The following is a 22,136-nucleotide window of genomic DNA, read 5'->3' as shown; positions in this document are numbered from 1 at the left end:
GGCAACTTTGTATGACCACAAAGAATAACAGCTATAGGGGCTTCCCTGGTGGCGCAGTGGTTGGGAGTCTGCCTGCCGATGCAGGGGACGCGGATTCGTGCCCCGGTCCAGGAGGATCCCACGTGGCGCGGAGCGGCTGGGCCCGTGAGCCGTGGCTGCTGAGCCTGCGCGTCCGGAGCCTGTGCTCCGCAGCGGGAGAGGCCGCGGCAGCAAGAGGCCCGCGTACCGCAAAAAAAATAATAATAAAAAAGAATAACAGCTATAGCATAAAAGCATGACTATAGGTAGCAGAACAGGCATATACAAAAAACCCGGGTCTCTGATGACATAATTGAGACTGAGACAACCAAACCCTGAAGTCCAACTTACTGGATATGTTTGGCTGGCTGTAGTGATCCACTTTCCAAGCTTCCCTATCCTATTTCTGTGCTTGGGATGCTCTCTTGTCTATTGGCCCCCAGTTGGGTTTGACTAGTTAGAGACTCCAGCAGGAAATTAAAGGATAGAAAGAAAATGAAGTTTGGGGCATTCATCTCCTTGGCTTCTCCCCTTCAGGTGAGTATACTATATTCCTTTCTATATTCCTTTATCAAAGACCACACTCTAATCAGGTATACTTCTCCTATAGTTACAGTAACTTTCTATTTGAGTTATGCTAAACACTCATTCCTCTCATCTCTTCAAACTTTGCTGACTTCCCTTAACAATGCTCACAACTTGTGAAGAGCCTTTCATTAAACTCCTCTCAGTAACCAAGTTTGAGCATGGCATCTGTTTCCTACCAGGACTATGACTGATAAGCCACCTATCACTAGATTTCCAGTTACATTAGCAAGCCTATTTCCTTAATGTTTAAGCTATTTGAATCAATTTTTTATTAACCACAACAAAAACTATTGAATGCATCAAATTACCTCTAAGTTTTCTTCAAGTTTATATTTTGGCAAAATAAAACAAAACAAAAATACCTGAAAAGTTTTTTTGTGAAACAGTCTAAACATGATGAATAAGATGGCCTCTCATTAGACTACCTTCTTTGATAACTAATTTACATCTTCCAAGACAAGGAGATAAAGCTAAGTGACAGTAACCATTAACTTGTTATTAGTTGATGATAAAATAAAAATGGAACCTTATTATCTATACTACTCACCTGACAGATGATTATTTAAAAATAAAACGGGTGAACATTAATCTAAGAAAAATGAAAAAGGAATTCTTTTATGTAGTCAGATAACTATGTAAGCCCTTTTTATTTATTTAATTCAATTCAACAAATATTTATTGAAGCAGGCACACTTTTAGGTAGAAGATACAGCAATAAGGTAAGAAAAAAATGTCTCTGCTTTCATGAAGCTGAGGCCTACATTCTAGTGGAAGGAGGCAGAAAATAAGTAAAAAAAAAAATGTCAGACTGATGCTATAAAAAATGAGCAGAGTAGGGAAACAGTCACTGATGGTTATCAAAGGAGTACTATTCTGCTTAGAGTGATCAAGGAAGACTTCTCTGATAAGGTGTCATAAGCAAAATCCTGAATGAAGTGTAGAATCAACCCATATGGATATCTACAAAAAGAATTACCAAAGCAATGTGAAAAGAAAATGCACAAGAACTGAGAAGAGCACATGCTTACTATTTTAGTTTTTAAGGGAAAGGTCTGCAAAGAGGCCTTAGAATGGTCAATGTGGCTGCAACAGAGAAAGAAAGAATGAGAATGGTAAGGGATGATGTCAGATTTAAGAGACATAAATGTACTTTGAGAAGGATGGACTAGTAAGATCTGGTACATTTTCAAAGGACTAGTCTGACTGCAAGCAAAAAATGGACTGTGAGTAACTAGTGGTGAAAGATGATGATGGTTTCAATAAAGATGGTATCAATGGGCATAGAAAGGAATAGAGTACTAAGTAGGAACTAGACATTGATTCTGGATATGTTTTGATACTAAGACAACATAATTTGCTGCCAGTATGAATTTAGTGCATGAAAAAGAAGAGTCAAAAAGAATTAACATTTTTGGTCTGAACTACTTGTTGAATGGTAATGCTAGTAACTAAGAGAAGAGTAAAGGACGAAGCATTTGAAAGGAAAGTAAAAAGTAACGGTTTGGATAATTTAGATCTGTGAAGCTTATTAAACATCCAAGTGGAACTGAATTCAAAGGAGAGGTTGTAGTTGGATATACACATTTGAGAATAATGAGTATTTGCAGAATAAGGAAAACTAAGGGAATAGTAAGCTCAATTAAAGTGTAAACAGAAAAGTGAAAAGGTTTCCAGGATTAAGCACCAGGACACCACAGTCTTTAGAATTTTAGAAAGAAGAAGAGGAACTACTAGGAGAGAATTAAAGGAGGCCAAGGAGGTAGGAAGAAAGCAAAGAAAGAATGCTGTCACAAAATACAATTGAAGAAAGCATTTCAAGAAGGAAAGAATGTTAAATTAAAATGTTGCTAAGTCAAATAAGATGAAGACTTGAGAATCATAAGATTTAAGAATATGAAGGCTATTAGTGACATTGATATAAGCCTTTTGTTGTCTTTTTTTTTTTGCGGTACGCGGGCCTCTCACTGTTGTGGCCTCTCCCGCTGCGGAGCACAGGCTCCGGACACGCAGGCTCAGTGGCCATGGCTCATGGGCCCAGCCGCTCCGCGGCATGTGGGATCCTCCCGGACCGGGGCACGAACCCGTGTCCCCTGCATCGGCAGGCAGACTCTCAACCACTGCGCCACCAGGGAAGCCCGATATAAGACATTTTAAGAGAAGCATAAGGACTAGAATGGGAATGGATCTAAGACTACACAGGATTCCAAAAATAAAGAATATTTTATTTTGAAAATCAGCTACTGTAACTCACTAAACTAAGAAAAAGATGTAGAAACATAATAATTATCTCAAATAATGCAGAAAAAGCATTTGATGATTAAGAGTGTGAAAAGGCAAGTCACAGAGGAAGAGATATTTGTGATACATATCCAATATGGACTCCTATCAAGGATATATACAGAATTCCCATGAATCAATAAGAAAATGACAGACAACCCAAATGAAAAAGGGTAAATACTCTGAACAGGTATTTAGCAAAAGAGCACAACCAAAAGGAAGATAAATGTATGAAAATGCTCAACTTAATTTGTCAACAGTGAAATGCAAATTAAGACATAAAGTGATCCACAGAATGGAAGACTATCTTTGCAAATCTTATATCTAATAAAGGTTTAGCATATAGACTAAAAATCTCCTACAACTCAGTAATAAAAAGAAATACCATAGTTTTTTAAAATGGTCTTTGTAATAAACATTTCTCAAAAAAGTATACAAGTAGCCAATAAGTATATGAAAAGATGCTCAACATCATTAGACATCACAGAAATGCAAATACAAAAATGATAAAACATTTCACAGCCACTAGGGATGGCTAGAATTTAAAAAAAAACAGATAATAACAGTGGTTTCCAAGGCTGTGAAAAGATTGGAAATTTCATACACTGCTGATGGGAATGTAAAATGATGGAAACCTTATTATTATTTTAATGTTCTTTTTATTTGATTTGAAGACTTTTCACAATATTTCTAATCTTAAACTGTTTTAAGTGTAAAAGAATTCTCACTTTAAAATTATGCTAATAAACCCTCAGTAAATCGATGAAAAGTATATTCAAGAGGTAGTTCCTGACAGCAATCTTGTCACAAAGATTGCTAACAGCAGTGTCACAAATTATTTCATAATATGTAATTCACGTAAAATATACTATAACATAAATCTTCTAAAAAATTTGTAATACTCTAGATATAGGAAAATAGTTTTCCATGATTAAAAATATAAACCAAATAGCCTTAATGAAAATCTTAATAATGTAACTGAAAAAATTATAGTGTAACTGAAAAAAAATGCTGCCTATGATCTATCTACTTAATCTATCATTCCACGATCAACAATACTTCAAGAAAGAAAAGTACTTTTTCAAATAAAAGACAGAAGGATTTCAAAATGCAGATCAATCTGAGGTTAAAAAATTATTTCCAGAAGTCCTCTAAATTTTATTTCCCAAGAGAAAAATAAGTTTATTCCTCTTAGTAGAGGTCTCACCTCTATTATTTCTCCAATAGTTCAATTTACAGAGCAGTTGAATGTCATATGAATGTTAATGTTTAACTGATAAGGAGAGATTTGGGAGCACTAGTGATGGTGATAGCTATTTCTTAAGGAGAAAAATAATACTTTATTTATGAAGTACCACTTTACTTTTTGAAGGAAATCACATGATATAACCGAACTCTTGTGAGACCATAACCAGAAACTCAGTACCCAATACCATAATAGCACAGTTGTGACTAAAGCAAAGAAGGTCATTAAAAAAACAGGGCATAAATGACACAGATAGGAAAATCAAAGCCATCCAATTTGTACTGTTTACACTGTGTATTGATCAGAAAAAAATACTACTTTAAACATTCAAATATATTAAAAGCAGGGACAAAGCAAAAACTAATGTTTCTGTTGCTATCAAATATAGAATTTTTTTTACCTTATAACTGAAAAATAAAGCAAAAGCAAAAAAGTAAATCCATTGAAACTAAAATTGATAAAATCTGTAAGAAACTTAGTTTGAATATAAATATAGCAAAGAAACAATTAGAAAAAATAATTAAGAGAAAATACTTCTAATTTGAATAAAAGTAGATAAAATAATTTTTCTTTAGTTTCTACTTTTATTCAAAATTTCTTAATTATATAGATTTCTAACACCCAATTTAGTTTAATGTCTACACATACATCTAAGTACATAATATAAAAATGTTTGTGAATTAACCAAAAACATGGCCTCTGCAGTCAATGGAAAGGGAAACTATAGAAAAAAAATATAGTTAGTGATCGTCAGTGGTCCATCTGTGAAGGCTACACAATAAAACCATCAATACATTTCACTTACCTTTTCAAGTAAGTAGCCAATGACTAAAAAGCCTTTTCCACCCAGCATCTGTTCTTGCATGGCTACTGAACTTTTAAGTAGTTCAACCAGGAATGCCAAAAGAGTAGCACTGCATGTAAAGTACAGATAATTCCATTACGTAATCATCAAATATTGATCATAAACACAGTGTTCCATTTCAGTACTTTATTATTCCGAAAGGTAACAATCATATTCAAATTTCATCTCTACTTTGCTGACTATTATGCAAGAATATTTCTCACAAGAATGAAAAAACTGGTTTTATCTCCTTAAAATTAAACATTATATAGACACATAACTGTGGAGTTTTTTGTATTCCGAGGTAAAATATCAAAGTTTATCGTTACACATATATATTCCCTGCTTGAAGTAAATCTAACATAAGAAACACACCCACAAATATTGCGCTTCTCCATAATAAAGACTTTATCACAATATTCTTTTGAAGAACATGCTATCTTAGAGAATTTAAAATACGTTCACAATATTGTTTTGGAAGAATACACCTATTTTCTAAAATAAACTTTTCATTTAGACCTGTTTTTAAAAACAACTTATATATATGTATTTAAATATCCAGAGAAATATGCAACATGTTACTTATGTCCATATATGCCCTCAGGAAAGTTTATGAGAGCAAAAAAAATAAGATGATTTATGTCATATTGAAATAAAAAGTGGCAATCAATTATACAATGTATACACAAATACATAAAAGCACGAAGATATATGCCAGACAAACATAAAGCACTTGATATGTCTGTGGAATGAAGGAAGAAACAAAAGAAAAATAAATGATTGCATTACATTAAGCTTTGATAATGTATTATTTCACAAAATTACATGAACAATTTTCAATCAGCAGCATCGATACATGATAGCATTCCTAAGAAAATATATACCCATCATTATATATGCTTACTGTAGTTTATAACAATAAATGACTCTAAGCCAGACTTTATAAGCATTAATATCCATTTACACTGCTTTATAATGTACCCCAAATTGTCTATTTACATTCACATAAATTTCTAAATATATCTTAAATGCACAAATACTCATTTCTACATGAAATTAAGAAAATTTGGTAATGAGGAAAACTTGAAAATTGTTAAGGCTCAAAAGGAATCTAAAGTTATTCTGTTTTCTAAAGTTACTCTAGCTCTTCAGGTTTCCATAGGATTGACAACACATTTATCTGATAATGCGGCTATTCTTGTTCAAATCAGAAATATTCTCATAAAAAGAACCAACAGCAAAACTAACATCATTATTATCGCTATAAAATTGATAGTTTAATGGATTACATGATATCAGCTACAAAAATATAGTATATATGTAAATAAACTACTTTCTTACAAGAAATTAAAATTCAATTACATTAACTGGCCCTGTATCTTTAAGCCACAAAAAAGAAAACAGTAAACTAGTGTTGCAAATCAATGATATTCTTTTACTTTGTCCTAAAGTCAAAGATGGATATTTACAAGAAAAACACAACTACCAAAGAATCCCTTGAGATATTTTTTAATGTTTCTGTAAAGAGCAGCTATTAAAGCAATCTAATCCAATTTACATGAATTGTATCAATAGTCAAAGCCACTTCACAAATAATTGCTTAAGCACTGATATACATAATACATCTGCCTAAGTGTTTGAAAAGAATAAAGAAAACTACTGCATAGAGATTAAACAATTTCCTAATCTGTTCATGGAATTCTTACCTACACCTGAGTTAGTGATTTAGGGGGAAAGATGACTAAGACTCCTAAACATCAGCACTGCCAAAAAGAAAGACTAGAAATGCCTCACTATGGTTCCTATGGTCCATGAAAAAAATGCAAAAAAGTATTTCTTACAATAAATCACCCTCCTATATAGAACCATACAAAATTACAAAGATGCCATGGATTTTCTTATTCTTTTATGTCAAAAGGACTACTCTTTCTCAAACACCTAATGAATTAACTCAGACTTCTAAACACAGTGGAATTCCATTACAAAATCAGAAATATTAATTTTATTATTCCAAAATATTAACACAAGACTACCCATATGTTAATTTCACTTCAATTTTAACTATGACAACAATTGAAAAGTCAAATGCATTCACTAACAAAAGTATTTTTAATTTATACCTAAAACCCAATGCAATAGCAATACTACATCTTTTCAAAAAATCTTTAAAATAGGTATATTTGACATGGTGGACTTAATAGTAAATAGATGGCCATCTTCGAAGAGGTACATTTTCAAACATAATTTAACAAACTTACCAGTAACTAAAATGCATCGGATTGCTTCAGGGCTCACAATTAACTTGCAAAATTCTGTGTACTGCCATACAAAATTTCTCTCCATTCTTGCCTATTTCCAACTCCCCTAGATACAAAGGCAAATATAAAGGATACTTCAGCCCATTCCTATATCTCCTACATACCACTTTCTGTCTAGACACATCAGTTCATCTGTAGAGGATCTAAATATACAGGATAAACCAAAAAGCAAGAATCTGTGTCAGCCAAAACTAGTATACACAACACAGAACATTCTTTTGAAAAGTATAGCAATACCCAGAAACAGATTTTCACAGGAATATTTTACTTGATAGACAAAAAGTAAACTGGTTTTTACCTCATAAAGTCAAATTGCTAAACTTTTCAATAGACAGTACTATAATGTATGTTCTGTAAGTAGCAATTCCACTTCAGGAATGGTTAAGGGTTTTTAATTCTGTCTCCTTTTAAGGAAAATGACACTAATAAACTATAGGGTTATTTCTTCAAAATAATTACCATCTTCCGATTCTTTAATGAGCTTTAATTAAATTAGGAGAAATTTATTTCAAATATCACACTAGTAAAGGGCTATACCTTAAGAAAAATGAAGGAAATAATACAATACCTCTAACAACTTAGCATATTAATAATCTCTCCAGAGCTTTATGGTCCACATTATTAAAGAATTACCACAATAGTCTTGGCCCACAAATACCAGATAATATTTAACAACTATATATAAACATGACTCATTTTTGTTCCTAATGAAAAAATATGTACTACCTTTAGGAGCCATTAAAATTTATGTAAATATAGATTTTGACTTGATTTTAATATAACTTTATCCACTTCAACTTGTTCTTTATTTATTTTTTGAAAATAACTGATGTAGATAACTCATGTAATATGATCCCAAAACTTGTATTATCTTTGAGGAATTTTATTAAAGATGCAATATATCATAAAGATAGACTTAATTTATAACTGAAATTATTAAGATTTAATATATAACGCAAGTTCAGTTCAAAGGCGGTTCTTAGGGTAGAGGAAACTGGCTTTTCAATTTGCTTTGTACAGAAACAAAGCACCTCAGCTACATGGGCTGTTTAAATATATTAAGAAGAATAGAATTAATAATGTAAAAATGAAAGATTTCCCCTGAAATTCAGCAACTCATCCACTTACATAAGGGTGTTTTTAACCTCTTAAGAAACACTACAGGCAAAATAATTGTCAGAATAAATTCAGAAGTAGATTAAGTTCCAATAAGATTTAAGGTACCAGTAACAGGGGAAATTCTTTTGACTTTTTCATAAGGTTTCATCTCTTATGTAGCCTAATTTAGTATTGAGAAACACTGAAATCTTACAAAAGATGAATAAATATATAAAATATCTAATATAGTTTCTATGCTGTTTCTTTCACTACAAAACTCTTCCAAGATGAGAGTGATCATAGCAGGAATAAAACTGTAAAAGAAACCAACTCAAGTCCATACCCAAGAAAATTTCACACTCAACACGATTAATTTCCAGTGACACAAAAAAATCCCACAATAAGTTAGAAGAGTTAAATTTCTTCGCAGTTCAAAATTAGAAAGTCCTAAACCAAGAGCTTCTAACTCCATGTACATTTAGCAGTCACTTTTAGACCATGTATTCCTGAAGATGCTATCTCAAAAGACCACTGCCTAACTGCCTACCTAGGCAATAAACCCTGACACACAAACTGTCACATTCATCAATTCAAACATCAAGTGGAGATACATGCCGAAATAAGTAAAATACATTTATCTGCAGAGTCAAATAAGGAAAACAGTGAAATGCAGTACAGTAAAATGTGAGGATAGATGAAATACACTGGGTAGCACGTGAAATCACTAAGCCTCCCTTAGCCATGAAATCTCTCCTCAGCAACTTCTCCCTTTTCTTTCAGCCTCAAAAGGAGGCAGACAGCCTCATGACTGTCATAGCTATCTAAGAGCATTGTTTAAAGGCTCTATTAAAAGTTAGGCTATCGCAGTTTTTTACCTTCCTTTGTCTGCCAACAGAGTTTAATTTTATGTTTCATCAGCCTATTTTATTTCTGACAAAATATATTATAGCAAAAAAAATAGACATTTGTAAAATTGTAACTGTAATGTGTCAAAAGTTGTCTTATGAAGGAAACGAAATTTTAAAATGTGTACATGTAGAGGAATTCCAAACCTCTAATGACATCATTATGTGTTAGCATATAGCATTTACCAGTATTTACATAGTTTGACAACCAAATAGCCTTTTGATCATCTCTATTCATAATTCTCTATCAATAACCAATAGATATTTATTATAACGCTCCACTGTAAAAGAGATAACTCTTAAAGCCTACCCATTTTTAATTTAATTCCAGCCAACAAACAATCACAATGCTCTAAATGCTCTAAATCACAATGCTCTAAGCCCTTATGAGAGCTTTCTGGACATGTTTCTAGTGGCAGCACCACTATCGTGTATAATCCATGGATACATGAATGATTTAGAAATTTAAGGATGTAACTCCCTAATACCTAAGAAGTTCAAAGCTTCAAAGGAAAAACAGAGATAGGTTATAATGACAAATAGGTGATCTTAACTATATATGCATACTCTAATGCCCTTCAAGATCAAAACATGCACAGCAGGGAGGCCAAATAGTCCCTTCTCCTGGTGTTGGGTCTACTTTCAGCCAAGCCTCAGACTATTCTATAAAAGCAGGATTAAAAATACACCTTAGAAGTGCTGAAATTACCAAAAAAAAATAAATGAAATAAATATTAAAACAGCTAGCTACACAAAAAGATGAAATAATTATTTGATACTTAGGCTTCATATACATCCAGGAATTTTCTATCCTTTTCATAATTAATTTCATTTTAAAAATGATCATGTAGTAAAACCAACTTTTTTACTTCTTTTCTTTGTGTGTGTTTGTATGTGTATGTAATTCTAAGAATGTTAGACATATAGATTTGTATAACCCCACCACAATCAAGATAAGATGAGTTCCATCACACACAAAAAACTCATTTATCCTATCCCTTTATACCCTCGCAGTCACACTCTCTCAACAGCCAAAACAACCTTGGGTAACTACTTATCTCTTATATGGATATAGTTTTGACTTTTCAAGAATGTCATATAGATAGTCATATAGTATGTAATCTTCTTAATATGTTCTTCTTGACTGCAACATACTGTCTCTTGAGATTCATCTAAGTAGTTGCATACATCAAGAATCAATACTGTTCTTTTAATTGATGAATAGTATTCCCTTGAATAAATAGACTACCTAATGGGTATATGTGAGCTGTATCTAGTTTATAGCAATTATAAATAGGACTACTGTAAACATTCCCATAAAGGTTTCTGTGTGAACAGTTTTCATTCATTTCTCACAAATACAAATCCAGGAGTAGAAAGGCTGAATTAATATGGTAAGTATATGTTTAACTTCATAACAAACTGCCAAACTGACAGAATGGCTGTGCCATTTGCCAGTCCCACCAGTAATAGGCTCCAGTTGCTCCTCATCCTTACCAGCACTTGGCATCATGAGTATTTTTTTTTTTAATTTTGGCCTTTCTACTAACTGTGTAGTTACATCTCATAGTGTTTTAAATAAATTGGTTAATGATGTTGAACATCTTTTCATGTGCAATTTTGACATCCTTATGCCTTCTTTGGTGAAGTATCTGCTCAAGTCTTTTGCACATTTTAAAAATTCATGCTTTCTTACTACTAGTGTTTGAGAGTTTTAAATGTAGTCTTGATATAAGTCCTTTGTCAAATAAGTGATTTTCTATCATCTTCCTCCAATCTGTAAAATGTCTTTTCATTGTTTCTTTTTCAGAGTAAAAGGTTAAATTTAACGTTGATGAAGCCAATGTCAAATTTATCAATTTTTTCCTTGTATGCATCACACTTTTAAGGTCATGTATAAAATGCCTTTGCATAGCCTAGGTTGCAGAGATTTTCTCCTATGTTTTCTTCTGAAAGTTCTGTAGTTTTATATCTTACCTCTACAGCTGATATTTGAGTTAATTTTTAATGAGGTAGAGGTTGAGGTTCATTTTAGCATACAACTATCCTTCCTCCCTTACACAGCTTTTGCACCTTTGACAAAAATCAAACAAACAAAAGTAGGAGTACCTACTTTAATTTTGGACAGAGAAGACTTCAAAGCAAGGAAAGTATCAGAGATTAAGAACAGCATTACACAATGATAAAGGAGTCAATTTTCCAAGAAGATACCAATACCTAAAGCACATATACTTAACAACAGAACATAAAATTATGTGAAGCAAAAACTGCTACAACAATAAGGAGATATAGATGAAATCACTATCATAGCTGGAGATTTCAACATCCCTCTCTCAGAAATGGACAGCTACAGGGGTTAGAAAATCTGTTAGGACATAGTTGAACTCAACAACACCAACAAACAGCTGGAGATAATTGGCATCTATACACTACTTCACTCAACCACATTAGAATAAATGTTCTTCTCAAGCTTGCATAGACCATTCACTAAGCTAGACAACATTCTGGGCCATAAACCACATCTAACAAATTTAAAATAGTGGAAATCACACAATATCTACTCTGAGGTCACAATGGAATTAGCTAGAAATCAGTAACAGAAAGACAACCGGAAAATCCCACAATGTGAACATTAAACGGTGCACTTCTAAATAACACATGGATCAAAGAAGAAATCTCAAGAGATATTAAAAATATTTTGAATGAAATGAAAATGAAAATACAACTTATCAAAATCTGTGGAATAAAATGAAATCAATGATTACTGGGAAATTTAGAGCACTGAATGTTGTGATATTGTGATTTACAATAAGAAATAAGCATTTGTTCTTGGTCCTCATTTTTGGCACAGAGGTCTTGCAGAGCTAGCTCCCTTGAAATTTCCTAAGGGATGGCAGTAATAAAAAGTGTCTTCTGTCATGTTAATGAAGTGACTTTTGGAACTCACTTAAGGATGACAGCTAGTTGCCAACACAGCCAACCATATAATTAGGGGGTTGGAACTTTCAGTCCAGCCCACCTACCACCAGGGAGAGAGGGGAGAAGGGCTGGAGATTGAGTTCAATCACCAACGGTCATTGATTTAATCAGTCATGTGAATGTAATGACGCCACCATTAAAAAAAAAACACAGGGCTGGGAGAGCTTCCCAGTCTGTGAATATATGGAGGTATTAGAAGGGTGGCATACCTGCAGAGGGAATGGAAGCTCCAAGCCCTCTCCCCATACCTTGCCCTATGAATCTCTTCTATTTGGATGTTCATCTGTATCCTTCATCATCCTTTTATAATAAACTAGTAATGCAGTAAGTAAAATGTTTCCCTAAGCTCTGTGAGCTACTCTAGCAAAGTAATCGAACCCAAGGGGGTGGCGGGAACCTCTGGTTTATATCCAGTCAGTCAGAAGTACCAGTAACAGGGCTTCCCTGGTGGCGCAGTGGTTGAGAGTCCGCCTGCCGATGCAGGGGACGCGGGTTCGTGCCCCGGTCCGGGAGGATCCCACATGCCGTGGAGCGGCTGGGCCCGTGAGCCATGGCCACGGAGCCTGCGTGTCCGGAGCCTGGGCTCCACAACGGGAAAGGCCACAACAGTGAGAGGCCCATGTACGGCAAAAAAAAAAAAAAAAGGAAGTACCAGTAACGACCTGGACTTGCAACTATCACCTGCAGTCCAAGGAGGAGGTTACTGGAACCTACCATCTACAGTCAGTTGTTCAGAAGCACAGGTGATAACCTGGACTTACAACTGGCATCTAAAGTGAAGAGGGCCAGTCTTGTGAGATTGAGCCCTTAACCTGTGGGATCTGATGCTACGTCAGATTTGAGTGTCAGAATTGAGTTAAATGATAGGATACCCAGCTGGTGTCACAGAGAATCTTTGGTGGTATGGGGGGAAAGCCATGCCTCCACATATTGGAATTGGATGCTCAGACCTCTATAATGAAAAAAAAAAAATATATATATATATATATAAAAATAAAATCTAATAGTCATTCATCTAAATTTTCACCTTAGGAAACTAGAAAAAGAAGAGTAAATGCCATCTAAAGTAAGCAGCAAAAAGAAATAATAAGAACCAGAGTATAAATCAAAGAAACGGAAAACAGGAAATCAATAGAAAAAGTCAATGAAAACAAAAGCTGGCTCTTTAAAAAGATTAATAAAATTGATAAGCCTCTAGGCCAGACTAACAAAGAAAAAAAAGGAGAAGATGGAAATACTAATATTAGAATTGAAAGAAGAGACATAACTACATATCCCATGGAAATTAAAAGAATAATAAAGGACACTGTGAGCAATTCTATGCCCACAGATTTGGAAATCTAGGTGAAAAGAAACAGTCCTTGAAAGACATCGCCTGCCAAAAGTCACACAAGAAGAAATAGACATTTTGAATATACCTACATCTATTAAAGAAATTGAATCAATAATTAATAAGCAGAAATCACCAGGCCCAGATGGGTTCACTGGTGAATTCTACCAAACACTTACGGAAGAAATTATACCAATTCCCTACATCTCTTTCAGAGGACAGAAGCAGAGGAACTACTTTCCTAATTCATTCTATGAAGACAGCATCACTCATACCAAAACTAGACAAAGACATAATAAGTAAAGAAGACTACAGACCAATAACTCCCATGAACAGACATGCGAAAATCCTCAACAAAACATGGGCAAATTGAATCCAAACAAGACAAAAAGAATTATACTCCACAACCAAATGGGATTTATCCGAAGTATGCAAGGCTGGCTCAAGATAGCAATAGGCTAAAAAAGAAAAATCACTTTCACATCTACAGATGAAGAAAAAGCATTTGACACAATCCGACAGCCACTCATGATAAAAAACTCTCGGGAAACTAGGAACAAACGGGAACTTTCTCAACTTGATAAAGACTATCTATAAAAAACCTACAGCTAACGTCATACTTAATGATGAAAAACTCAAAGTTTTCTCACTAAGATCAGATACAAAGCAAGGATGTCCCCTCTCACCACTCCTTTTCAACATGACACTGAAAGTCCTTGGTAGTGTGATAAAATACATACAGATTGGGAAAGAAGACATAAAACTGTCTTTGGTTACAAACAGCATGACTGTCTATGTAGAAAATCTGAAATAACTGACAAGAAACTAATAATCTATTAGTTCAAACACTGCTGCTGGGAATGAAAATGGTACAGCCACTTTGGAAGACAGTTTGGGGGTTTCTTACAGAACTCAACATACTTTTACCATATAATCCAGCCAGCAATCATGCTACTCTGTATCTACCCAAAGGAGTTGAAAACTTATATCCACACAAAAACATGCACACAGATATTTATAGAAGCTTTATTCTTTTTTTTTTTTTTTTTTTTTTTTTTTTTTTTTTTTTTGCGGTATGCGGGCCTCTCACTGCTGTGGCCTCTCCCGTCGCGGAGCACAGGCTCCGGACGCGCAGGCCCAGCGGCCACGGCTCACGGGCCCAGCCGCTCCGCGGCATATGGGATCCTCCCGGACCGGGGCACGAACCCGTATCCCCTGCATCGGCAGGCGGACTCTCAACCACTGCGCCACCAGGGAGGCCCAGAAGCTTTATTCTTAATTGCCAAAACTTGGAAGCAACCAAGATGTCCTTCAGTAGGTGAATGGAAAAATAAACTGGTACATTTAGATATTAGAATATATATTATTCAGCGCTAAAAAGAAATGAGCTATCAAGCCATGAAAAGACATGGAGGCACTTTAATTGCGTATTACTGAGTGAAAGGAGACAATCTGAAACAGCTGCATTCTGTATGATTTCAGCTATGACATTCTTGAAAAGGCAAAATTATGGAGACAATAAAAAGATCAGTGGTTGCCTGGGGGCAGTGTGAAAGGGTAGAACACAAAATATATTTAGGGATGTGAACATATTTTTTATGATATTATAATGATGGATATATGGCATTATACTTTTGTCCAAACTTATAAAAAGTATGATACCAAAAGTGAACTCTTAACTATGGACTTTAAGTGATTATGATCTACTGATTTATGTTCATCCTTGTTTAAAAAATATATGATTCTGGTGAGTGATGTTGATAATAGGGGAGGATATGTATGTGTGAAGAGGGGGAGTATATGAAAAATCTATTTATTCCTTTCCATTTTATTGCAAACCTAAAACTGCTCTAAAAAATAAAGTCTTCAACAAAAATAAAAATTAATTTAAAAATCTAAAAATAAAAAGAATGTCAAAAGTGATAGAAAATGTGCAGAAGAGAAAGTTATGAGTTTTTATTTGGAGAAGGTTGAGTTTGAGTTTGGGTATATGAGCCTAAATAGAAGGCTGCGACAGAAAATGCTCTGGGTGTTGTCCATCTAGGTAGTAAGACCATAAACCCAGAAACAAAATAAAATAAATAAAGGCCAATAAAATTATAATACTAGGGACTTCCCTGCCAGTCCAGTAGTTAAGACTTCCCCTTCCAATGCAGGGGTGTGGGTTCGATCCCTGGTTGGGGAGCTAAGATCCCACATGCCTCGTGGCCAAAAAACCAAAACATAAAACAGAAGCAATATTGTACCAAATTCAATAAAGACTTTTTAAATGGTCCACATCAAAAAAAAAAAAACTTTCAAAAAATTACCATACTAAATTAACTAGAATTTCCTGACGATGCCTTATTAATTCTTTTATTGAAGATTCCACTCACTGCATTCAGGGAAGAGAAAGGGAAGAGAGCATAAACACTTGGGGGATTTATACCCAATTCCCATCAGAAATATTCTGAGCTTCTGAGGATGAACTGTGAATATTCGGGCATATGGCAATGTTCCTCATAAATGCAAATAATACTTATTTCAGATTTAGACTGTATGAATATCATAAAAACAAAATAAATGAAGCAATTTACCTTATTATTTTCAAAAGCAACGTAAAGACATAGAAGAGTTAAAGAAATAAATGCTATTCTATGCATAAAATAACAACACCTTCAGTTACAAAGTATCATTAAAATATTTAAGGACAGAGAATGTTGATATGCCAACTAGAGGAAAATTAAGGCAACAAATTCAGTAAAGATGTGTCCATGGTTGCCCAAATTCCTGCAACTAATAATTTGTAGTTACCCTTTTGCCAAAACAATGCCTTGTTTGTTTGTTTGTTTTTGGTCAAAGATAAAGCAGAAGCCTTCCTTTATGGCAGGGAAAATGCACAGAGCAAAATTATGTGTTGAAAATTGAAACAGCACAAACTAATATAGCATTAAAAACAGATTTCACTAAATTTAAAGGAAACTTTTTATGGAGGAATTTTTGTAGAAAAGCAATCACTTATTATGAAAAACACTTTAAAATGGACTATAAAAAATAGCTTATTTGGAAAGTCAATGAATCAGAAGTCATAAGTCTACAAGAAACAAAATGTCCTTTTTTGTTGACAGCTAACAAACTCATTAAATTGTCAGATGTACCATAAACTTTATTATCAGATATCTTCTGTAAAGGATCCATGGAGTAAAAAGAACTTGGCTGACAAAGAAGAGAAAGCTATTTGAACACTATACTATAATTTCCCTATGTTTCAGGCAGAATACTGTATTTTAATTTTTATTTATGGATTTATTTGCACAGTGAATTCAATATACATTGCATTTTACTCTAGTTAAATCTCACTAAAAAATTATTATTTGGTTTTCCTCCTTTAATAGAAGTAGTGGTATACATATGTCAAATATACTTTCTGTGTCTGTTTCATGTCAAAGAATACTTTCATTACTAATTTTGTAAACTTAAAAAAAAGGGCAAAATAGCAAATATGCATGTAAAGAAGTGACAGATGTACATTTTCCCGAAAAACATAAAGAAAATAAGGAGAGCATGATTCTACAGATATGTATTTTTAAATGTTTAAATACTTCTGGGAACCAAACTAATAATAATTATATTCTACATATACAAACAACAACCTCCACAAGGGAGACAATCATTACAAACAAGTACTAATTTCACTTCTTTAGCCTACAAAAAGCAGTCACATTTCATTTTTTATGTCAGTTCAGTGAAAATATGTAGAAATTTTTGACACTAGCTGTATAATAGTCACTTTTCCCTGAACTAAAAATCAGAAAACACAGACAAAGGATTTTTATGTCACTCTGAAGTGTAAGGGGAAATTTGGGCTGTTAGACACTGAAATGCTGGAATTTCCAGGGAATTGTATTGGTTTACAAATGACAGTGGTGCTAATCAGGACTTTATAATGAAAATTTAATTATTAAAAGGGCTATAAAATTCAAGATAGTTACTGGAATAACTTGGGCTAGCAAGATAGCTTTTAGGAAGAAATCTGGATTTAAGCCCACAAAACTAATTAATGAGTCATAATATTAACATTACAAGAGGATTCTTAATTATAGGATCATTGACATAAATGCTTTATGGGATTTTCTAAATTTTTTATAGCTTACATTCCATCAAGCAGTCTATCAAACAGCCTGTATTATAACTAGAAACAAAAAGAATACTTTCCTGAGGAACATATTTATGCAATTACAAGAATTAATTTAAATGATCACTTGTGGTTGACTTTTAATTTATCAAATTTATCAGAGTTAAAACAGCATTAAAAACACATTTTAATAATACAAAATTGCATCATATCAATGGACAATCTAATATTTACTGAGGAAATAAAGAAAACTCATTAAGTGCCTACTATGTACCAGACACTCGCTGTGATGCACAGTTTATATATTCTATCTTATTTTAATTCATACTACTATCAGATAAAGTTGGCATTACAGTATTAAAATCATTCCATAGCTTGCAAAGGTGATTCTCAGAGTTAATCATGGTAGTTCAGAGTGAGAGCTCTGGAATCAGGCTCTCAGAATTAGAATTCTGGTCCTAATCTACCACTTAAATCTCTGTGACCTTCAACAAGGTACTCAGTTTTTATCTCTCTCATCAGCAGAACAGGATAAAATGAGGTAATAGGATTACAAACAGCTACTGGCACACAGTAAGTACTCAGTAAATGCCTTGTGCTACTACTACATACACTCAGATAGCCCCATCACCTAAGAACAGAGAGTACATAATAGGACACTAGGTTGAGCCTCAGTCTGACACCAAAAGAAGGCTTGAGAACTACTCTCAGTGTATTTTTAATCCTTTGATATATAAAAACTTATTTATACCTTGTGCCAGAAAACATATTTTTTTCAAAGCACATTCTTCCTAAGTCAAACAAATGAGGAAGATTTGTTTTGTTTTCTATGATCTATAGAATTTAGAAACACACACTCAAACAAAAGGGGTTTTGGGGCCAAGTCAGAGAAAGACAGGACATTTACAGTCAATGTATATTATCATCCAAATCAAAGGAAAATGAAATTTCTAATTCAATGAGTCATTCCTAAACACAAAATGCAAAAGCTATGACTATTTCAAGATTGGAGTTATACTTCTTGAAATCATTTATTAAGCATTTGTTCATATTTATACATTAAATAAATATTTACTAAATGTCTAGTGAAAGGTAATTTTTTTAATTATTGCTCTCAATGATCGCTGGACAGAATGGGATCGATCGACCAGTCCAATATAAAATAGTTTTAATCCCTGAGGAATGACAAAACTTCCAAACAGCTTTCATCACTTGGCAGAATTAGTCAAGATGATCATGGTGCTTGAGAATCATTATGAATAGTCTGAAATCACTATAACAACTACATATTGGCATTATTTACTTATTCAAAACAAAATTACATTAAAAATACTGTATGTGTTGCCACAAGCTATTTAACTCAGTTCAATAACATTTATTCCTTTTGTGGTTCATTTTTTGTTCGTTTGTTTCACAAAGGCTAAACTACATGTTAAAAGAAAAAGTAATAAAAAGTGTTATTCCTGGAGATTTAAATACTAATGGGGTAGCTACAAAATCCAGCTAAAGAAAAATCATCTTAAACCCTTGAAAGCTTTTTTTTTTAACTTGGTACTGACTTCAAAAGTTGAGTTAACACATTCCTCAGTTTTAAACCACTATATCTAGAAAATAGATAGATGGTTCACAATCAGTTTTCATCACTACAACTGAAATTCAAAATATAAGTCCTACTTCATAACTTAAATAAGTAATTCTCCATTATAAATAACATTATTGGTAGAACATTTCAAATATAAAGTAACACGGCCCCTATTATAACAATCAGTCTCTATGATTGATGATATATATTTTAAAATATAAAACTGTAGTATTAGAGATAATCTAGATTACCTAACCCATTGTCATCATAATAACAAAACCAGCATGTATGTCAATCTACATATTTTATTGCATTTAATTTAAAAAATCCAGTGAGCTATTATTATTCTATATATATAATATTCTATATTATTCTATTATAATGGTAGAAACTGAAACACAAAATAGTTAATAACACTCAAAGTTGTGTAAATAATAAATAGTAAACAAAGGATTTGAAGCCAAGTCTGACTTGAAAGTCCACACATATAACAACTATAACATGTAGCTTTCATGATAAAACAAAGCCACAAAATTTCTCCTGCACAAATAAAGCTTATTTTTAAAGGCTCCAGAAAATAAGACTGTTCCTTCAATAAATTATTTTAATATTACGCCCCCTATATACAGTAAAACTCATCAATGATTAGAACAACAATAAAGTATGCCAACAGAGGTGAGGCTTATATAAACAATAAAAAGTTTCATAAACAGGGACTACGGAGTGGAGGAAAGTGCATGGAAACTAAGATGCTTTAGCTTGAAACACAAAGGCAAAGAATTAACTTATTTTAGATTTTAGCTCTAAAATTTCTGCAAAAAGTAATCAAGAATTAGATAATATTGCAATTTGGGGCATGTATTTATTATACAAACGATTTTCCAGAAAAGGTACATAAAATTTTGTCCAAGATTTTTAAAGTTCAAATATTCTCATCCATCTAGAAGAGTTTAAAACTAACTAAAAATAAGATAACATATCCTATTTTAAGTTCTCATTCATATATATGAATTTAAGATAAAGCCAGAAAATAAGAAATTCTATCAACCATTGCCCTAAAGCTAAGAATTTGTGTTCTTCAAGTAGAGGGGGACGTCCCGTTTAAAAATCTGCCTTTAACATTTTAAAAACTGAGACAGTATCACCACCAAAATGGTGGCCCTCAAAACTAAATATAACAAGAGACTGAATGACTGATACACACAATTGTCCACTAAAGAGCCAACCTCAGACATCAAGGGCTTTGAAACAATTAATGAAAAAGTATTAGATAAGAATTCAAAGAAGCACATAAGTGAATCACAGGGTAGGGCTGAAATTGGGTATGTATTATTACTGAAAAGGAAAGTGGTACATTTCTTATTATATGTTTTCTATTGGCCATAAACTAAGAACACATATATCACTGAAAAAGTTAGTTATTACATGGAAAAAATAACATGAATGATATAAAAGAACTAAAAACAAACAAATCAAAATCAAAATCAGAAAGCTGATCCCTTCCACTGCCTTTTATCTCCATGATGAAATAAATACAATTTAAATATCAAAATATAATATAAACACTAAAATGAGTTTTAAAGACAGGCAATGAAAAATAACCATGTGCCTTGGATGAATGGACCAGATAACGAGTTAAACATGGTTTTATCACTAAGATTTTATAATAACTACTCATGATGATATAAATTATTATAATCATTTTAGTTAAAGCATCTCAAACTGCATAATCTTTCTAATTTTTCTACACAAAGCAAAACATTATACTTCAGGTTAAAATAATTATGGACTTAATTCCTATGAAATATTTAAATTACACATGGAGTTCTCTAATTGCTACTTCATCTCTAACTTCTTTTCACAGCACCTACTAGGTTTAAAATTACTGATCATAATGTATACTAGTTCACTTAGATGACAAAGAGCAAAACATTTTGAATTTAAATTAGGACTGGAATTTAAATGTTTCACTTTTCCACTAAGCTGATCTGCCTCCCAATAAAAGTATTTAAGACCTTATAGCAAAGTAATATCTCAGCAGGACGTGGCCTCAAGATTCCTTTTCACTTCAAAACTCCAACCTCTACATTATCTTGATATAAAAGAAGCATGACCCATGGATGGCAGCTGACTATTGTAAAGGTACAGGTCACATTTATATTTAGATTTATACTTTACATAAAGATGGACCCAACACAGGGATAATATTATTAGCAACACTAAGACAGAATTTTGTAAATAGTTAATTTAAATAATTAATAGGAGAAAATCATAGGTTACACTTCAATGGACTTTAAATTTTTCCCATCTTAGTTTCATTCACTAGTTTTTCTACGAATTCAAAATTGGATGATCGATAAAGAATCTCATGTATATGTGTACATACTAATGAAGCATTCCTATATTACTATTTAGTAAACCAAATTAATGTTTACCTATATAACTTTCCCTTTAAATTCTCCAAACATAGCAATGTACACAGATAGCCATTAAAATTCAGATTTAACTTATGACATACATGATTCTAAGATACAAGATTAAATCAGAGTTTGATACATGAGGTATTTTTTAATTTAAAAAAAAGAGAAGCTAAAAAATTTGCACATGAAATCAATCTAATTAGAAGATTCTGAATACATAAAACATGGATATGCCACTGGTTAGATTTAGGTTCTCAAACATGATCTATATATAAAAATAGCTAATATCACTTAATATTGTGCTAGTCTTATAACACTAGCATTATAGAATAATACCAATATTTAAGATATAAATTATGTGTTATTAAATACTATTCTTGAGAATAAACTTTACCCTAGTAATTTTATTTAATCTGA

General features: G+C 32.9%; 1 protein-coding gene across 4 annotated transcripts in view; it reads right to left on the bottom strand.

Annotated features, from left to right (window-relative positions):
* Positions 1 to 22,136, bottom strand: part of NBEA (neurobeachin) — a 613,622-nt gene that overhangs the window by 488,814 nt on the left and 102,672 nt on the right. For all 4 annotated transcript variants that reach the window (XM_081214387.1, XM_081214388.1, XM_081214389.1 and 1 more), the window contains exon 11: positions 4,935 to 5,043. In XM_081214387.1, coding sequence (XP_081070513.1) covers positions 4,935 to 5,043 — 109 coding nt within the window. The remainder of the gene's footprint in view (positions 1 to 4,934; positions 5,044 to 22,136) is intronic.

Source organism: Mesoplodon bidens, assembly GCF_964165515.1.
Source record: "Mesoplodon bidens genome assembly, chromosome: 17".
NCBI classification, from domain to species: Eukaryota; Metazoa; Chordata; class Mammalia; order Artiodactyla; family Ziphiidae; genus Mesoplodon; species Mesoplodon bidens.
This window is presented reverse-complemented; position numbering and strand designations above follow the sequence as displayed.